We start from the raw sequence: 17551 nt of genomic DNA, 5'->3' as shown, positions 1-17551 counted from the left end.
ATATGTAATGAAAATGAACGACGTTTTGTAGACCCCCCCCCCTTCAGAATTTTCCGACACATTACTTGAAATAGTGTTTAAATTCACCCTCTTTCAGATCGGAATATCAAATGTTTTCTGCTCGCGCTTCGCGCTCGCATTATTTATTTTTATCATAAAAAATGTATTTAGAATGCCCAGATACTATAGGTCTAACTCTAAACACGCGCATGCATGTTTTATTCAGATACGCAGCTTGATTGGGGGGGGGGGTGTACTCCGGGCTGAAAATATTTATATCAAATACATTTTATCAAAATAAATAAATTTTATCAAAATCTGATAACGATTACTTAAGTTATTTAATTCTAAAGTTTAGCAATATTTTATGAAAATGGTGATATGCATGTCGTCATGAATATTTAATAGGTGGGCTGATCATTGCTGTCACATCCCCACTATCCTAGCTGTTCCTTGTGGAATCAAAATTGTTTCATTTTTTTCATACCAGAATGAATGATATATCTCCCTTATGGAATAAGTTGCAACAAAGAATATCTAATGGACTAAATCAGTTGTCAATTCAACTGTTTTGGTTCTTGAAAGGAAAATATTGAATAAATCTAATTTTATATAATTAAATACAAAAGAACAAGTGGGGAATAATGCTAATCTTTAAAATGCAATAACTGTGATTCCTTGTCTGATTTTGATCAAATCTTTATTCTTATGTTCGTCTGAGTATTCTTTATCTGTTCAAACCATTTTACATTCAGTGTGGAGTTTCAGATCAGAATATTGAAAATGTTCTGCTCGCACTTCGCGCTCACATTATTAATTTAAGAATATATCCAATTACCCATCATTTTCTTGATTTACATTTCAGGTCTGAAATCTCAATTTTGTTTCCGCTCGCGCTTTGCGCTCGCATCAATTGTATAGTTACAAACCTATCCTGTTCATGATTAGAAAAGTGCACTGATGTCTCGTTTTTAGGTTTGAAATCTCATTTTTATTTCCGCTCGCGCTTCGCGCTTGCATCGATTGTATAGTTTTATACCTATACTCATCATGATTAGAAAAGTACTTAGAATCTCTCGTTTTTTTGGTCTGAAATCTCAATTTTGTTTCCGCTCGCGCTTCGCGCTCGCATCAATTGTAAATATACCTATCCTGCTCATAATAAAAAAACGTGCTTAGAATGTCCAGTATTTAGGTCGGAATGTCAAATTTTTCAGCTCGCGCTTCGCGCTCGCATTATTTGATTGTTGATATATGTATCGTCTTCATGGGTAACTGTAAAACAGTCCTTATAACACGTCCCTTTCGATCAGGCCAGAGCGTATATAAAAAAATATCTGCTCGCGCTCACAATTATTATTTGTTACATACGCATCTTGGACCACAAACATTGCTCAAAATGTTCAATTTTCAGGACAAAATACATGAAATTTCCACAAAAAATAGCTCGCGCTTCGCGCTCGAATTATCTAATTATATATATATGTTCTTTTATAAGAAGAAAGCCAAGAAGTGACTGTCATATATATGTATATTTATATATATATATATATATATATATATGTGTGTGTGTGTGTGTAATAATGTTAAACTCAATTGTGTCTGTCCCCCCCCCCACCTCTGAGGAGAGATTTCAGCACCCCCACTGAAAAAATCGTTCCCAGGTCCCTGTCCCCCCCCCCGCTTCCGCCGCCTATGGGGTACATGAATACATATCAATAATATCTAAAGCATAGACGAAAGGGTTTGAGACCCAAATTGCTCATGAATCTTGAATAATTCACTTACGGACAGGTGACATATTAATTCTAAAATAAATAGTTGTACCACAGTAAAATTTTGAGCCATGAATACATATACTCAATGCGAAATGGCCTAGTTCCACATCTGTGAACCCATCAGGCGAGTGTATGTATGACAAGTACACACCTCGACTAGTAAGAGTTCATAGGGCCTAAGAGTGGGTTTGTAATGACCTTCTTCTGAGGATTTTTTCTTACATTTTACCCATCAACCGAGGACGTACACTGTCCCGAAAACCATGCCAACCGTTTCGTATCGTAAACGCATGATTTGCATTAAAAGACTCCCGTTCGACCAATTTAACTTAAGTTGTATGGATAGGGGGTAGGAATCGTCCCCGGTTAGCGAACTTTGCTCACGTTAAATCCGAAAACGATCTCGATGATTGAATTAAATCTAAACTTATGAGTTAATAAGACCGCAAACGCGCGTCTCCATTTTCGCGATTAATGAGTCCCCGACGCAAGGCAGTGTGTGTGAGGGTGTGGGGTGCGTGTGAGTGTCAGTTCGCCTACAATCCATCAAATCTTGTCTCCAGGTTCCACTATCCCTGCTGAAAGGAACACAGTGTGTTCAAATAGTGGACTATATTAAAATATATTACTCACACTGTTAAAATGCTTAAATTCAACAATGTGAAGATATTTTCACACTGTGGACACCTCGACAGTGTGACTGTTCATAGCGTGTTCACAATCATGGTTGACTATGTGAATATGTGATCCACACTGTTGAAATGCTCTTATGTATTTAACTAGCGTACCTACGGGGGGGGGCAGGGGGGCAGTCTGCCCCCCCTGACGAGTCACAACCTATGCAAAGGACGTATCCCTGCCCCCTGACGAGATTTAAGACCTTTTTTGCCCCCCTTGACGAGCTTGAAGACCTTTTTTTTTTTTTTTTTTTTGCTTGTCAAATTTTTTGGTGGACGGTTTTGCCCCCCCTGTGGCATACACTATAGGGCACTGAGTTCTTTCTCACTACTGCCCCAAACCCACCTTACCGAGTTGTCATCAATGCTCAAAGGGGCTAAAAGTGAGACATGGTCATCCAAATTATGCAGCGCGAAAGAGTCGTGATTTTGTGTAAAACAACATCACGATACAAACCTGATGAAAAATTAGGGTTTGTTCTTGTGTCATTAATGTTGGCTACTTTTTAACAAAATAATTACAAGCGGTACAACTTACAAGCTTTTTGGAACTGCAGTTATTATTAGTCAAGAGGAATTCGCCATTAAGTTTCTTTTTAGCTTTTCCAATTGGTAAAACATTTTTAAATGAAACAAGGTCATGATGTAAACTCACTTGCCAGGCGCAGGAGAAGTGTCGAAATAAGATGGTGATCCAATGACACCCGCCGCCTGGTTAAACACGGACTCGGGTTCTGAAATATCAAAATAATAATTCGTACAATCAATTCTATTGATAAACTGATTAGAATAAAAATCTTTGTGTATCACATAATTATTATTGGCAATAAAAATGAGAGAGCCTGAGGGATAGAGAGGGAGGGAGAGTCGGGAATTCACCAATCATTGTACAATTCGCTTTGTAAGTCATGATACATCGCGATTATTACCATGAGAATGATAAGGGGAGATTGGCCAACCATGCTTAATTTGGGTAAACTAATAACAAAGTCTGCTTTGTCAGGTAAATACAGAAAAGGCATATTCGTTATTTTGGGGATCGACCTGACCAAACTTCTCACTATCCTCTTTGTAGTTTTGCCGCATCGGTGTATCGCATACGTTTCGAGTAGCATCAGACTTGTAAAAACAAAGACAATAGTTGTTGCCTCCGTCTAGATTATAGGCTCGGCTAAAATTGATGAGACCCTTTTTTTTCTTCAAAATCTATATTCTCACCTTGGGACTGAAAAACAAAGTGATTGAAAGTTCTGTTGACATCGTTAGGCTCTGCGATGGTGATGTAGCCGTCCATGGCAAACTCGCATTTATAAGACCCGCCCTCTTCAACGCTAACGTCAAAGGCCCGACATCCGATGCCAATGCATGTGTTTGCGCAGTGTTCCTTCGTTGTCTGGTTGAGGTCTGTTCGGCTAATGTTTGATGGGTCGATGCGCTCATAGTAGAAGACATCGAACATCTTTAGGAGTCCATCTGCAATAGACCAATTAAATTGGATTAAATGGGGATCGTGCATTTTAAGTCGTGCTATGCTACCATGATTTGATGCGTTGTGAACAAGAAAATAAGGCGCATGTTTCTATTCTACAGTTATATTTTCTTAAAGAACAATATTTCATTTCTGTTAAATGAATTCGAAAGTAAAGATTGGTATGATAAACAAAAACATTATAATAATAATTATAATCAATAATAATAACGATGATGATAATAATAATAACAATATTAATAATAATAACAACAATTTATAAAATAATAATGATAATAATTATAATGATAATAATAGTAATAATAATCAAATATTATTATGCATATCATACATTACAATTACTATTGATGTCATCATCATCATCAATTAGTAGTCGTTACTTCATCTAGGTCCTACCACTACTACTGCTGTCTTTTTTATTATTATTATCATTATCTCAATTCATCTAACGAGAAGTAAAGGAAATAGAGATACCCTTACCACAAAATTCTTCATCAGTATCATGATAGCATTGTCCTCGTCCAGAGCACCGATAAATATCAGGTATACACTCTCCTCCTCGACATAAGAACTCCTCCTCTTCACACGTACCATCCTCTGTAACAAATGATTATATATATTTCGTAGGCCTATACACTTTTGGGACTATATACCTTTTTTCTCAGCCACAGAAAGATTTAGTTCTTCCTCCTTCTTCCATTAACATAATTTACATGCTTTATCTATATTCATAAGTTTATACTATATTATTGATTTATATATTTCATATGGGAATGGATGACATGTCAATCGGAAGAAAGGTAAATGTTTAATTGAATTGAATTGAATTAAATAGTGAATTTTGGCTGCTATAACCCAACAATTTTTGTTTACTTATAGTAGATGGACTCTTCATGTTTTCCCATTGCTTTATCTTATGTTTAATACAATAGAGCAATCATTTATAGATTCTATTATTTCTCCTCTGTTATGAAATTGTCACATGGTAATATACTTCATTATGTCATACTACGGTTATTTTTTCACAAATTTGTACAATTTTTTTTTCTCAGCGATAGAAAGATTAGATCATTTTGCTATAACTCAAGCATTATGCTTATAGTAAGTTGGCATCTGCATTTCTTCATTACTTTACCTTATGCTTATATGTCAAAATTTTGTGATCGTATTCCTCTGTTATAAAATTGTCACATGGCATGTGGACTTTTTACAGAGCGTATTGTGATTATGTTCATGCATTTAAAAGTTATTTGAATACACAATAAATGCATAAACTCCTTCAAAAATATACTTTTCCATAATTGAGAGAATATTAGCAACCAGTTGGGGGGGAGTATACGTTCAAACAAAGACAATTACATTTTGTGTAAGCCCCTATCTGCAAATTACATTTTCGGAGGTTTGTCTCTATCACAAAAATGCATTAACCTTTACACAAATCCTTACGTTTCTTGTTAGGAATTTCATACTTACTAGTGGTCGGTTTTCCACCATTGAATATGGGACTGATCCAATCTTCAAATTCGGTTACCCGGGTATACACGCCCGGAAAATCCGGCTGAGCACATCCGAATCCCCAACTCACAATACCAATCAAATAGTATTGGTCTGATGTTCCGTTCTTGTAGGCTACCATTGGTCCTCCACTGTCACCCTGATTGGGGAAAAAAAGAGAGGAAAATGTTACCTCTGATTCAAATAATAAAGTCCACTTTCATTTGGTAATGATTTGTGATTTATCTGCGAAAATTACATAATTTCTGATGATATGAACATGGGAATATTAAACTTACATCGTCTGAATCGTCGTATGAACTAATAATTAAAATCACGAAAAGACGTTAATTTCCAAAAGAAACTTGGTTACGTCATCTTTTCAACTCTTCTAAAAATGTGTTTTTCAAGTAATAAAACAAAATTAACAAAACTAGAACCATGCTTTAAATAAGACGAGAAAACGTGAAATCGAAAGATTTTGCACGAAAAGGCAAAAGAGATTAATAATTTGTAAGAAAATCTACTGTAAATGAGATCGATTACGAAAACTGAAATAGTGAAAATGCAGCGAATGACGCGAATTCATTGAGCTAATGATTAAGATATCTAAAATCTGTTTTTCGAAGAAAGAAAATAACCTCTACATGCACGATGAACTAGAAGGCTGATCCGTTTTTTTTTAAGAAGCGACATCGCCAGTAAGTGCCCCATGTACCAGTTTGATAGATTAATGAATATTTTCTAAAAGAGAAATAGAGATTGTCTATATACTAATTCTTTGAAGTTTAAAGAGCATTTCTGAAACCATATCATATTTAGAGGTTAAAACTGCAGGAAATCTATTTTTATCTACAATTAAGAAATGCAGTAGAATGATAGGTCCATTCTGGAGTATTTTCATAAATCTGTCAGTGGAATTACGAACGACTATGCAACAAGTCGAAGAAAGCCAAAATTGGTTTAATATGTTTCTAAATCTATAGTTACAGGTCTTCATAATAAAATTCATTATCATGATTATGAACAAAAAAATGTAAATCTGAATTTTAACCAGAGACTGAATTAATAATTCACGCCTCATCAGCTTGATATATTTTGCAGTGAATAAACATTTCTGTATTATACAGCCTTAAATACAATTGTGTGAGAATGATGGGCTAGTATTTATGCACTCCAAAACCCCGTCGTTAGGAAATTTACGGAAAAAACTGTATGAACTTTGTGTAAATTTGGTTTGAAGTAATATTATTTTGGCTGTATAGGCTGGAAGTGTTGGTCTAAAGCTGAGTTTGATAGTTTTCTTGCAATTTTTTTTCTTTCCAGAAAAAAAAGAGGGAAACAAATAGATTTTGTATTTGAATTTTAGAAAATCTTTAAATGCACAATGTGGCGGCACATTTTTTTATATTGTACATTTTGGTAATTTACTAAAAATGTGTCCTACACATGCCGTCATATTTCACTTCTCTTACCAATTCATCCAAGTACAAAACAAATATGATACATTCGTCATGTAGAATTTCTCAAAAACCTCATAAATATACTATAAATCTCTAATTTTCTCCTTCTTAAATAAATCATTGAAAATAAGCATGGCCAGAGTATTATTTTATTTCAAAGTGATGCAAAGGTACATAGTTAGTTAGAACATGCACTTGGTTGCAACTTTTGGCGACACTTGTAAAACTAAGTGGACTAATGTAGAAAAAAAACTTGTCGCTATGATACCAACCGTGAACGAGTCATTCTCCTTTGGTGACAGCTAGTAGACATGATAATAAAAGATTAGGTAAATACTACGGATAATAATCAAACTAAATTATAATTCGCATCCACAAACAATCTTGTTCGTATTCTTATATCAAACTAAATGTCATTCATAAAACGAATTATAAAGATAATTTTGTGTATTATATTAGATTAATATTTTTTTTTTATTTAATTCATAACAGGTTACCACTCATAACTTGAATTATATCAAGTCAACATTGTTTTTTTTTTTGCATATGTTGCCTTTCCAAAAACTGTGACTTTCTCTCTGCATTTTTTTTTTAATTAAAGCGAGCTCTGCCAATTTCAAAAGTATCTAGGTGACTCGCTATCACTCCTTGTAAAAAGAAACAGAAAAGAAGATGAATCTTGCAGGAGTTGATGAATGGGACCAAATTGGTAAAGCCAATGCTTAGGTCGAAAAGTGGTCAAATATATGTGGGGGTGTGGGTGTGTATGGGGGAGTACATACTTATGACCGACACTACTAGCTCTGTAATTCAACTGTGATTTTTTAAAGGTCGTCTTTCCCCCTTGACAAAATTGGTTGTATATTTTTTTCTCAACGGCGCGCCGTCCCACAATGTCACATTACAACAATTCACAGCAAAAACTGTGGTGTTAACTGGTGTACATAGAGGACCACACCAGTTATTTTACACCGGTGTTGAATTGGTGGTGTTAGTTTTACACCTATAGGTGTCATTACAACACCTTTGGTTGTTACATTTACACGCTTTGGTGTTATTTTTAATCTCTAGGGTGTAATTTTAACACCTCGGGGTGTGGTCCTCTATTAACACCAACTGGTGTCAGTTTTAACACCGCAGTTTTTACAGTGAACCAACAACAACAACAAAATCAGAAAAAGAACATTCGAATACCTGGCAAGAATCTATTCCTCCCTCTGCTACTCCGGCGCATATCATGTTGTCGGTGATATCTCCTGAATAAGAGACGTTGCATTCGTGTTGGTCGTAGATGGGAACGGTCACTTCATATAACTCGGTCGGACTCGGACCTGGTAAGAAAATAAAATAATGATTCGCCCAGTATAATCCAATAAAATTTGGAAGGATTCTTAAAGAATAATTTTACTTTCATGTGTAAATGTATAATTAAAAAAAATATAATACACCAACTGATGCACTGGGCAAACTGCTATCAAATATTGCACGTACCTGTATAATTTTTATGTCATTTTATGTAATGTTTGATATTGCTTTGTAAATCTTAAATATGTTTGAAGTGCCGAATGAATAATAAATAAATAAATAAATAAAATACAGAAGTAAAGGGCGTTCATAGAACCGTCTGGTACTTCGATATTAACACGTTTAAGATGAAGATGTCGGGCTGCATGAACGAAAGTCTTAGTCCAGAGAATAATCATCGCTAACTGGCTTATAGATACACGAGAGAATAAGAGACAGACATTTGTTGAAAATAATTAAATTAAAATAGTTCCTGATAGAATAAACAGACCACTGAATATCACATGACCTTTGCGCCACCAAGGTTTTGAATAAGAAATCGAAATCGTAAAGGTTTGGAAGGCGTCCGACGCCCGATGATACCGTCTCAATTATTTCATTTCCTTTTATTTCAAATCCAAACTATTACAATAAATCGTTTCAAGTCATTTTATGTCTTACATCTGATACAACTATACAAAAACAAAAATATATGGGATAATTTTACGCACATATACAACAGAAACATAACTGTGCAGCAGGTCGGTATATGGGGAGGCTGCTACAAGCCGAGCTTGTAGAGCGCAGCCCGCCAGCCCCGTATGAAAATATAGACCACATGAGAATAGAGGGGAATTTAATTACCTCCTTGTTGCAGAGCACCCCAGCCTGTCACGACAGCATCTTGACCAACCAAGAACATCGACTCATCACTCTTCTTTGGTAAACACACCGTGTTCACCTCGTAATCGGCCCAGATGTTGAAAGTTTTCGCCATCTTGAAAAGAGCGATGTCATAGTCTAAAGTTGAGGGGTTGAAGTCGGGGTGGACGTAGACTTCCATAGCCTGTCGCATTTGGGTCGCCTGTGTGCTGTTGACGAGACTCTTAGAACCCACCCGGAACTCAAAGATCTCGGGCTCGAAGATGATATCCCTAAAAGTGATACGATGAAATCGAGATGTTAGGCCGCTAATCGATGCCATTTATTATATGAGATTTGAGAAAATTGATTTTCTTTGGAATCTTCAAGCACTCTCGGGCACTGTTTTTTTTTTCAGTGCACACCTAGTTACCAAGAATGCATATAGCATTTCCATTTATTTGAATCACTATATAAAAAAGAGCACTGTCGATGACATGCTTTGCACACGTCATAATTTGCCGTGACCGGCGATCGAACCCTGGACTTTCTAATGTCTAGTCAGGGTCCTAAGACCACTCAGCCACGGCACCTCCACTGTTGCAAATGTTCAGCGATACTACTAAATGTATGGACGTGGGTGTACCATTATTACATGAATGTAGACGGTGTTGTAGAGGAGCCAAACTGAAAAGTAGCTGTTCGTTTCTTCACTCCCAAATTAAGATGGATAGGAAGTTTTCGCAACACTACGCAGATGCTCCCTGGAACGTTAGGAATCCTTGTCGAAAATCGCTGAATCAAAGCAGCAGTGTCGCCCGTGATTCTGCTTCTGTTTCTGGTAACTCCCGGCAGGACAGCTGGTATATAACCAGTTACCTAGGAAACATTTTACGTCTATAGGTTAATCAGTCAGAGTGGCTGACCTTATAGACGACAGATAATACTCTTGGGGCTTTTTATCAAAGTGGAGACAATGACAGAGTGGGGATTCGAACTCACAACCTCCCGATTATAAGTCTAATGCTGTAACCACTGGACAAACGACCCATTTGCAATTTTTTGTCAGCCAAGAATCTTACGACGATCAGCAGTCCCGGTTCACAAATTTTCGACAAAGACCTCTCAGCGTGTTACTGTGATTGGATGGGCACTTTTAAATAGATTTAATATGTTGTGGAATCTGTCCCCGTTGCAATTGCTAGCTTAGGATAGTGGTCAAGATCACATTCCGTTTTCATGATCTTAATATATCAACATATAGATTTATCAATTTAAGTTATGAAACATTCTAGCTCTATAAATATTTTGTTTAGTTATAAATTGTACTGCATTAGTCTTCTATTTCAGAGGGTTTTCATGGTCATCAGGGCAACAGCTTCGAATCGAGACGTATTCAGTAAATCTGTACATATCAATCATCGTTCAGTTTTTCTGATTATTGCATGGTAAATATAGCACGAGTAAATGTTGAGAGCAAACAACATTATTGCTATCTGCATGAAATAAGGAGGTGCTACTGATATTGAGGTTTCCATGTTGCCTAATTTGTATAATATTTCATTCTATTTAGGCTATTTATATCACTGATTTTTTTTTCAAGAAGTAGATGAACATACGTCCCCAATCATGACTGGACCTTCGATCTTGTCAAACATTAATTAATCGTCGGCGGTCATCCGAACCGTCGTATGTGTGATACTACTTTGGTGTAAACCCATTTCAGAGAAAATCGACTTCAAAGTTTACTATAATTTTCACACTTAATTTCCCAGCCTTACAACATATTCATTGCTAGAAAAATACATGGTTGGAAAGACCAAGACAATTGCTTGACATTGGTATCTTTATTTTTACACAAAACTAAGAATCCGAGAAAATATCGCAATAGAGCTACATGCTTGTAAGTTGTAATTTCGGTTTGAGCAGTTTAGATTTTCCCTGTACAAAAACGTCTGAAATCGCGGTCAGTCAAAACGTTGTATCGCTCTGTTACAGTACACGTTTCCAATGGGATTTGCGCATTTAATCAAAATTTGTATGGCATCGCCATGAAAATCCTCTCATATCTCAGAAAATAAAATAAAATAAATTGCTGCCTAGGAATTTAGTTATGAATAGAGTAGGACTTGTGCTTTCATTTTATGAAAAAATCTCAAAATCGATTTTTTTTTTGGGACCAAAATTGACTGATGCGACGGTTCGGACGACCGCCGACAATTTGTATTAACATGACGATATCAGAGATCTTTTCATCTGATTATGAATATTAATCATTGAGGATAGACAGAATGTTGGGCAGCATACCGTCCACTGTGTTGGGTAATGTATGTTGGTAAAGAATATATATACACTGTATATATTTATATATATATATATATATATATATATATATATATATATATATATATATATATATATATATATATATATATATATATATATGTATATATATATATTCTGGGCAATTATTATCCAATTGAGCAAATTTATTACCAAATTAATCCTTTTTATTACCCAATTTGGGCATATTTTAACCAATAGTTTTGTATGTGGACAGTATGTTGCCCAGGGTTGTTTAAAAGTTGGGCATTTTTTGCCCACCTATTTTAAGAGTGTAAATCTAAAATAAAACCCTATAGATAAGGCGAAAGTAAGCCCGGAGCAATTATCGCCGGAGCGAATGTCGTGTCAACGACAAAACCACGAATCACTTACACGCAGTGAGCTGCAGTGATGATCCATTCTTTATGGATGACCGAAGCACCGCAGATTCGGCGTCCACCTCGGTAGAAAGCCGCTTGCCATGGATACTCAAATTCATCGGCCATCTGCCCCCCGACGATCATAGTACTCGACCCCTCATACTGTCGACCGCATGTATCACTATCACCTAGGAATAAACATCAGATTAATTGGTGATTTCAAATTTTAAAATAGGTGACTGCCCTCAAGGGTTTTGTATACAGCAGCCGACCCCCAGTATTAGTTATGTGATTTTAACTATATCATTGCATTAATTGTATTAGTTATGTGATTTCAACTATATCATTGCATTAATGTTTTATTTTCATTATCATATTCACATTTCTTGATGTTACTATTTTTCTGTGGAATTGAACAAAATCAAATTGTATTAGATTCATTTAACAAGATAGCTTATCGAACATGTCTTTAATGGTAAAGCAGGGTCGTGGCTGGGGGCGGGGGCAAATTCACAAATGCCGTTGGCAAAAAGAAATAAAGGAAAAAGAAGGATGGGGAAGAATTTTTCAAGGAAAGAAGGGAAAGTAAATGAAAGAAACTAAAATTCAAGAAAGCGAACAAGTGGGGGAAGGAGATGATGCAAGAATAATAATTAATTTTTTCTCCCTTGATTTCCCTTTCACCCCACCCCCACGGCAGTTTTAGATTTGCAGATAAAAGTGTCTAATGAAAGAAAAAGCCCCACAAAGTGAGCCTAATTTCCCTCGATCCCTGCGCGCGCTCATATAGATTTATATATAGAAGGTGAACAAACATATTTTGCAGGTTGGGTGACGAAATCATATAGAAATAGCGTATCTTTGATCACGAAATTAATCCTATACTTCCATTTATTCAAAAATTACTTATTCTTTCCTCGTTTACTGCGACCGTATAGTTTTTAAATGCAAAATGGTACAAACTAGAAGGAGGTTGAAATAGGAGTTTCCCTATACACAATGAATTAAGAATAACAAACAAACAAGCATGAACAATTACGTTATTTACATTGACAGAATTTACAAACGGATTATTTTAAGCAATTATATCAAACAATTATATATTTCTATAAAAAAATATATATACACACACACACTTATATTTATATATGTATGCATGTATTAATTAATTTATTTACCTTGCCATTCTTGTGCTAGAATTGGAGCTATCAAGGCTACCACCATCAAGTGACGTATCCTAATAATCATAATTGTTCTGAAAATAAAAAAATATCAAAACAATTTAAACAATGCAGAAATTAACAACACTGTAAATATATTCCTAATCTTACACATCACACACGAAAATATACTGAATGGATTTTATGAGATTTTAGATACAGAAGAAAATGATGACTATGAGTTATTAAATGCTTTAAAGAGCCCTGAAGTCATGCATGGACTCAAATCAGACAGCCTTTATTGAAATAGTTGAGGCTTATTTTGTTTTCTGAACTGTTCAAATCCAACGATTTCAATACAGTTTTCTTCTTATCAGCAAATGTTTCAAGGCAATAACATGGGTGTAAACCGGTTATACATAAAAGACCAGACCAGTTATTTTACTGCGGTGTTGACTTTACAGTGGGTGTTATTACAACACCTTCATACTTTAACACTCTTTGGCGTTGTGTTCAAACTACATGCACTATGTAGGGTGTACTTATAACACCGCAGGGCGCGGTTCTCCAGGGACACCAGTCGGTGTTGGTTTTAACACCCACATATACACTGTTAATTTGTAGAAATATGTAACACTTTGGGCAGTCCTTTGTTGAATTGCATAATTTCACATTTGAGATCGGTCAGATAGAAAACCAACCAACACTAGTTATTTAAGTGTTTTGTCATTTTAGTAAGAGAGAAATTAAAATCACATCAGGACTAAAAGATTTTACGAAAAGGAACACCCTCCCCAAAACAAATTAAAAATACATATATAATAACATAAAATGAAATTCAGAAAAATAGAGGATAAAATTTTTAAAAAAGAATAGAAATAAATAGAAAAAATAACAAAATCAAACAGGAAGAAATTATAATGATTAGAAAATCTGCATTTCTCACAAGTCATGATATTGTGTATTTGCATCTCTGTTTACACATGATCTTTACGTCACCATTGAAATGTTCTATCTAAAGCAAATAAGATAAGTGAACAAATATTCGTCAAGTAGAACAGTTTGTATTTTATACGAAGTGACCTTTGTACAGCATGTGATTAGCTTTGATAATGGTGGTTAAATCTTTAAAGAGCCCCCATTTGATATATATTTTATTATATATCAATGATATATCTGTCAGACTGACAAATAAAAGTTTATGATACCGATTTAGATAAATTTTATGACAGAATAAGATATATTTTTTAATATATTTACATTGGATATTGTGTTAAAAACAATGCTCTTGACAAAATCCACCCTCCCTCCCTTGCCCCCCCCCCCCCCACTCACTATGATATTCTTTCTTTTTGTTTCTTCTATCCTTTGGCTTTTCCGGAATATTTCCGTTTCCTGCTCAAACGTTCCTTTATGTAATAAAATCTCTTGAAGGAATTAAATCTGCCTGCCCTAAAAGTTTTCTCTTAACTTTAATATCTTTAACTTAATATAACGTATAATTTCACACTGATTTCGCTCTGTTTTATTGATAAATAAAATGTAAAATAAAGAGAATACAACATCACGATTTATCAAATGAAATTTTGGAAAAATGATATAGTCTTAGGAGATTTCAAACTCAATAATTGATTCCATTACCTTAACAACTTTCAAAACGTTTAGAAAAATTGCAAGTCATACGGTTAATATCAGTGTTGAGAATAATACGAAATGATAAGAAAAAACAACCTCTGAAGAAAAAAAACTTAGTGTACAGCTAAGTATACAAAATTTAAAATGACGACTATGCATGGATTACCTTCAACGACTTTGCTATGAGTATCCGAACAAAGAGGATGCGTACATTAATCAATAATAATAATAATTTATAAATAATAAATAATCATTGAAAGATAAATAATCATTAATAAATAATGATAATTAATAAATAATAATAATTTTTATCGGATAAATTATATACTAGAACATTATTATTAGTAAGAATATTTTATATAAATATATCATATATGTATACATAATATTCTAAATATTTAGGTGTACATTGTTATACCAATAAGGAGGTTGTCTCTTCAGTTTTAGAAGATTTGATTTGATTTGATTTCAGCATTTTTCCAACAGAAATAATTAACAAACATAATGTACAACATAAAGAAAAAAATAGTAATACATTTCTTTTTACAAAAATAAATACAAATAATCATTCATTTGCAAAAATGTATATAGATAGTATTAGTTTGCAATATTATAAGTTGTACTTTGTTGAGTAGACAAAAAAAAAATGCTGGAGACCGCTACCATAAGCAGTGCTTGACTAGGGTAGCGGCCTCAAAACGTATTAGCGAAATAGACAAAAAAGAACGAAGTACAAATCAAGCATTGACTTAAATTAATTATAAACATATATTATTAATACGATATTTACATGCAAGAACCTTGTATGCCTGATATTATGTGCACATTTGACGTATTTGCATGTGTTTGTGCATGTGCAAAGATTGAAGCACCACCCCCCCCCCCAAAAAAAAAAAAAAAAAAAAAAAAAATCCCAGCCTATACCTTTGATTTTTATGCTTTTTAATTCCCATTGCAATATACTATTCAGATCTTTTATCGTGCACAACACACATATATCTTAATATCTGAACATGGCTATGCACTTATAACAAAACAGACTTAAGTACAAATTAAGAAATGAAAAAAGTAAAGTAAGTGATGTCATGAAAGCTTAAACAAATACTATTTTGACAAATCTTAAACTTTTTCTATGTTCATGTTGCCTACACTCTAAAAACACTGAGTAAACTTTTACCCGATATTGGGTAGAAAGGGAACATGCATGTTTGCTGGGTATGTTTTTTACCCCATATTGGTCAAAATGCATGTTTAAAGGGTAAATTTCAAGGCAACATTGCCTAAAATTTACAAAATATTTGGTATCTTTTTACCCATGCTTCCACCCAATATTGGGTAAACTTTTTTTAGAGTCTATATATTTCGGATAAGGAAGTGCATTCCATAGGATGGAATGAGCGTGTATACAAATAATCGCGCACCATATGTTTTTGGTAACAATCATGAGATTAGGAACAGCAAACAACCTCCATTTCACCAAATTCCAATATCTATGTATTTTTACTCATCAGCACCTATGTAGTATACGGTATAATGCCGACCCTCATCACTCTAAACCTCTCTGCCTTTCACCATCCCTTTTTGCACTCGCTTGAACTTGCTCGTCTCTTGTGACTTATCTTCCTGAATATTCCTTTTCTTGGTTTTCGATACACACGTGTGCATGATGTACATATATAATTTTGTTTGAGAATACAGTTTTTAACGAGTGCAGTGGGTATTGTGTCACGAATAGTGAAGTTGTTTTATCCATGCAATGTCAAAGGTTACGTGGTGACCCAGCCCCGGTTGTGGGTAAAACCTACCATCAGACTAAGATTCTAGTACATCATTATTTCCCTAAGCTTCTCTGTCTCTTCTACAGTCTAAATTCATACCAATCCATATTAATCTAATCTTAAACATATCTTCGAATCGTTTAACTGATAGCGCAAGAACAGTTTCACCTAATTAAAATGTTAAATCAACAATAAAAAGGTTGGTAGAGTGACACCCGTTTCCAATTCTTATGTCCAACATCGCAATAAGCTGAATCCAACAATTTATGTGTTGGGTAGAACCACTTAAAGTGGTACATGTGAATTCAACATCTAGAAAAGGTTGTCACTCTTCAAACCTTTCAATTGTTGATAAAACAATTCAGTTTTTATAGCGAGCTCCTTTCAAAGATAAAGCATACACAAAGTAATATATTAAACATGAATCGTACAATCTGAGGACACACACACACAAGACGATTAGGGGCGACCGGCTATTACACTGTAAAAATGAGAGGCGCCCGGGCCCTTGATTATATTATAGATTTTAATAGAGGACTTTAATGGCAGTGGACAGACGTATATAAATTTATATACAGAATACTATTTCTATTCCTCTTTACCATTACAAACTCCAAAAACAAAAGTAGGGCACATCCACGGTTGTAGGCCTATTGAATGCGGTTCATATGTATTCTTTTTAGATGGACAATTGATAGTGAGAGAGCGAAAAATATAGTAAGTCTGTCTCTACGTCAGGCCTAATTCTAATGGAGTAGATAATATATTCAGCTAAGATCTTAGACTGTCCAAAGTTGAACCTTTCGATGGTGTTAGGGAAAAAACATGCCTATATACTATACCATATTGTGGGAGCACTAGCGTACCTACGGGGGGGGGGGGGGCAGAGGGGGCAGTCTGCCCCCCCCTGACGAGCCACAACCCATGCAAAGGACGTATCCCTGCCCCCCCCCCCCCTGACGAGCTTGAAGACCCTTTTTTTATTTGCTTGTCAAATTTTTTTGCAGACGGTTTTGCCCCCCCCTCCTGTGAAAAATCCCAGGTACGCCACTGTGTGGGAGTACTACATGTATATAAAATTGGAATGAAAATCTAAACCCAGTTTTTAGATTACATGTATACACGGTCGACTGTTTTAAGTATGTACCGTTTTGCAAATGATACATGCACTTGAACTTGAATACATTCTGCACTACACGCGGTGAAATTACAAAGACTTGAAATAGC

The 17551-nt window shown here is 35.0% G+C and overlaps 1 protein-coding gene across 2 annotated transcripts in view; it reads right to left on the bottom strand.

The window, feature by feature from the left end:
- The window catches only part of LOC129269155 (uncharacterized), a 30892-nt gene that overhangs the window by 12654 nt on the left and 687 nt on the right, over positions 1-17551 (bottom strand). For both annotated transcript variants that reach the window (XR_010294819.1, XM_064105405.1), the window contains exons 2-9: positions 12930-13006; positions 11765-11939; positions 9050-9339; positions 8096-8232; positions 5418-5598; positions 4425-4541; positions 3674-3928; positions 3111-3189 (exon numbers count right to left, since the gene is read on the bottom strand). Coding sequence is in view for 1 of the 2 variants with exons in the window: in XM_064105405.1 (XP_063961475.1) it covers positions 3111-3189; positions 3674-3928; positions 4425-4541; positions 5418-5598; positions 8096-8232; positions 9050-9339; positions 11765-11939; positions 12930-12999 (1304 nt within the window). In the remaining variant the exon portion in view is untranslated. The remainder of the gene's footprint in view (positions 1-3110; positions 3190-3673; positions 3929-4424; positions 4542-5417; positions 5599-8095; positions 8233-9049; positions 9340-11764; positions 11940-12929; positions 13007-17551) is intronic.

Source organism: Lytechinus pictus, chromosome 10, assembly GCF_037042905.1.
Source record: "Lytechinus pictus isolate F3 Inbred chromosome 10, Lp3.0, whole genome shotgun sequence".
NCBI classification, from domain to species: Eukaryota; Metazoa; Echinodermata; class Echinoidea; order Temnopleuroida; family Toxopneustidae; genus Lytechinus; species Lytechinus pictus.
The sequence above is the reverse complement of the archived record's forward strand: the minus strand, read 5'-3'. Positions and strand labels throughout refer to the sequence as shown.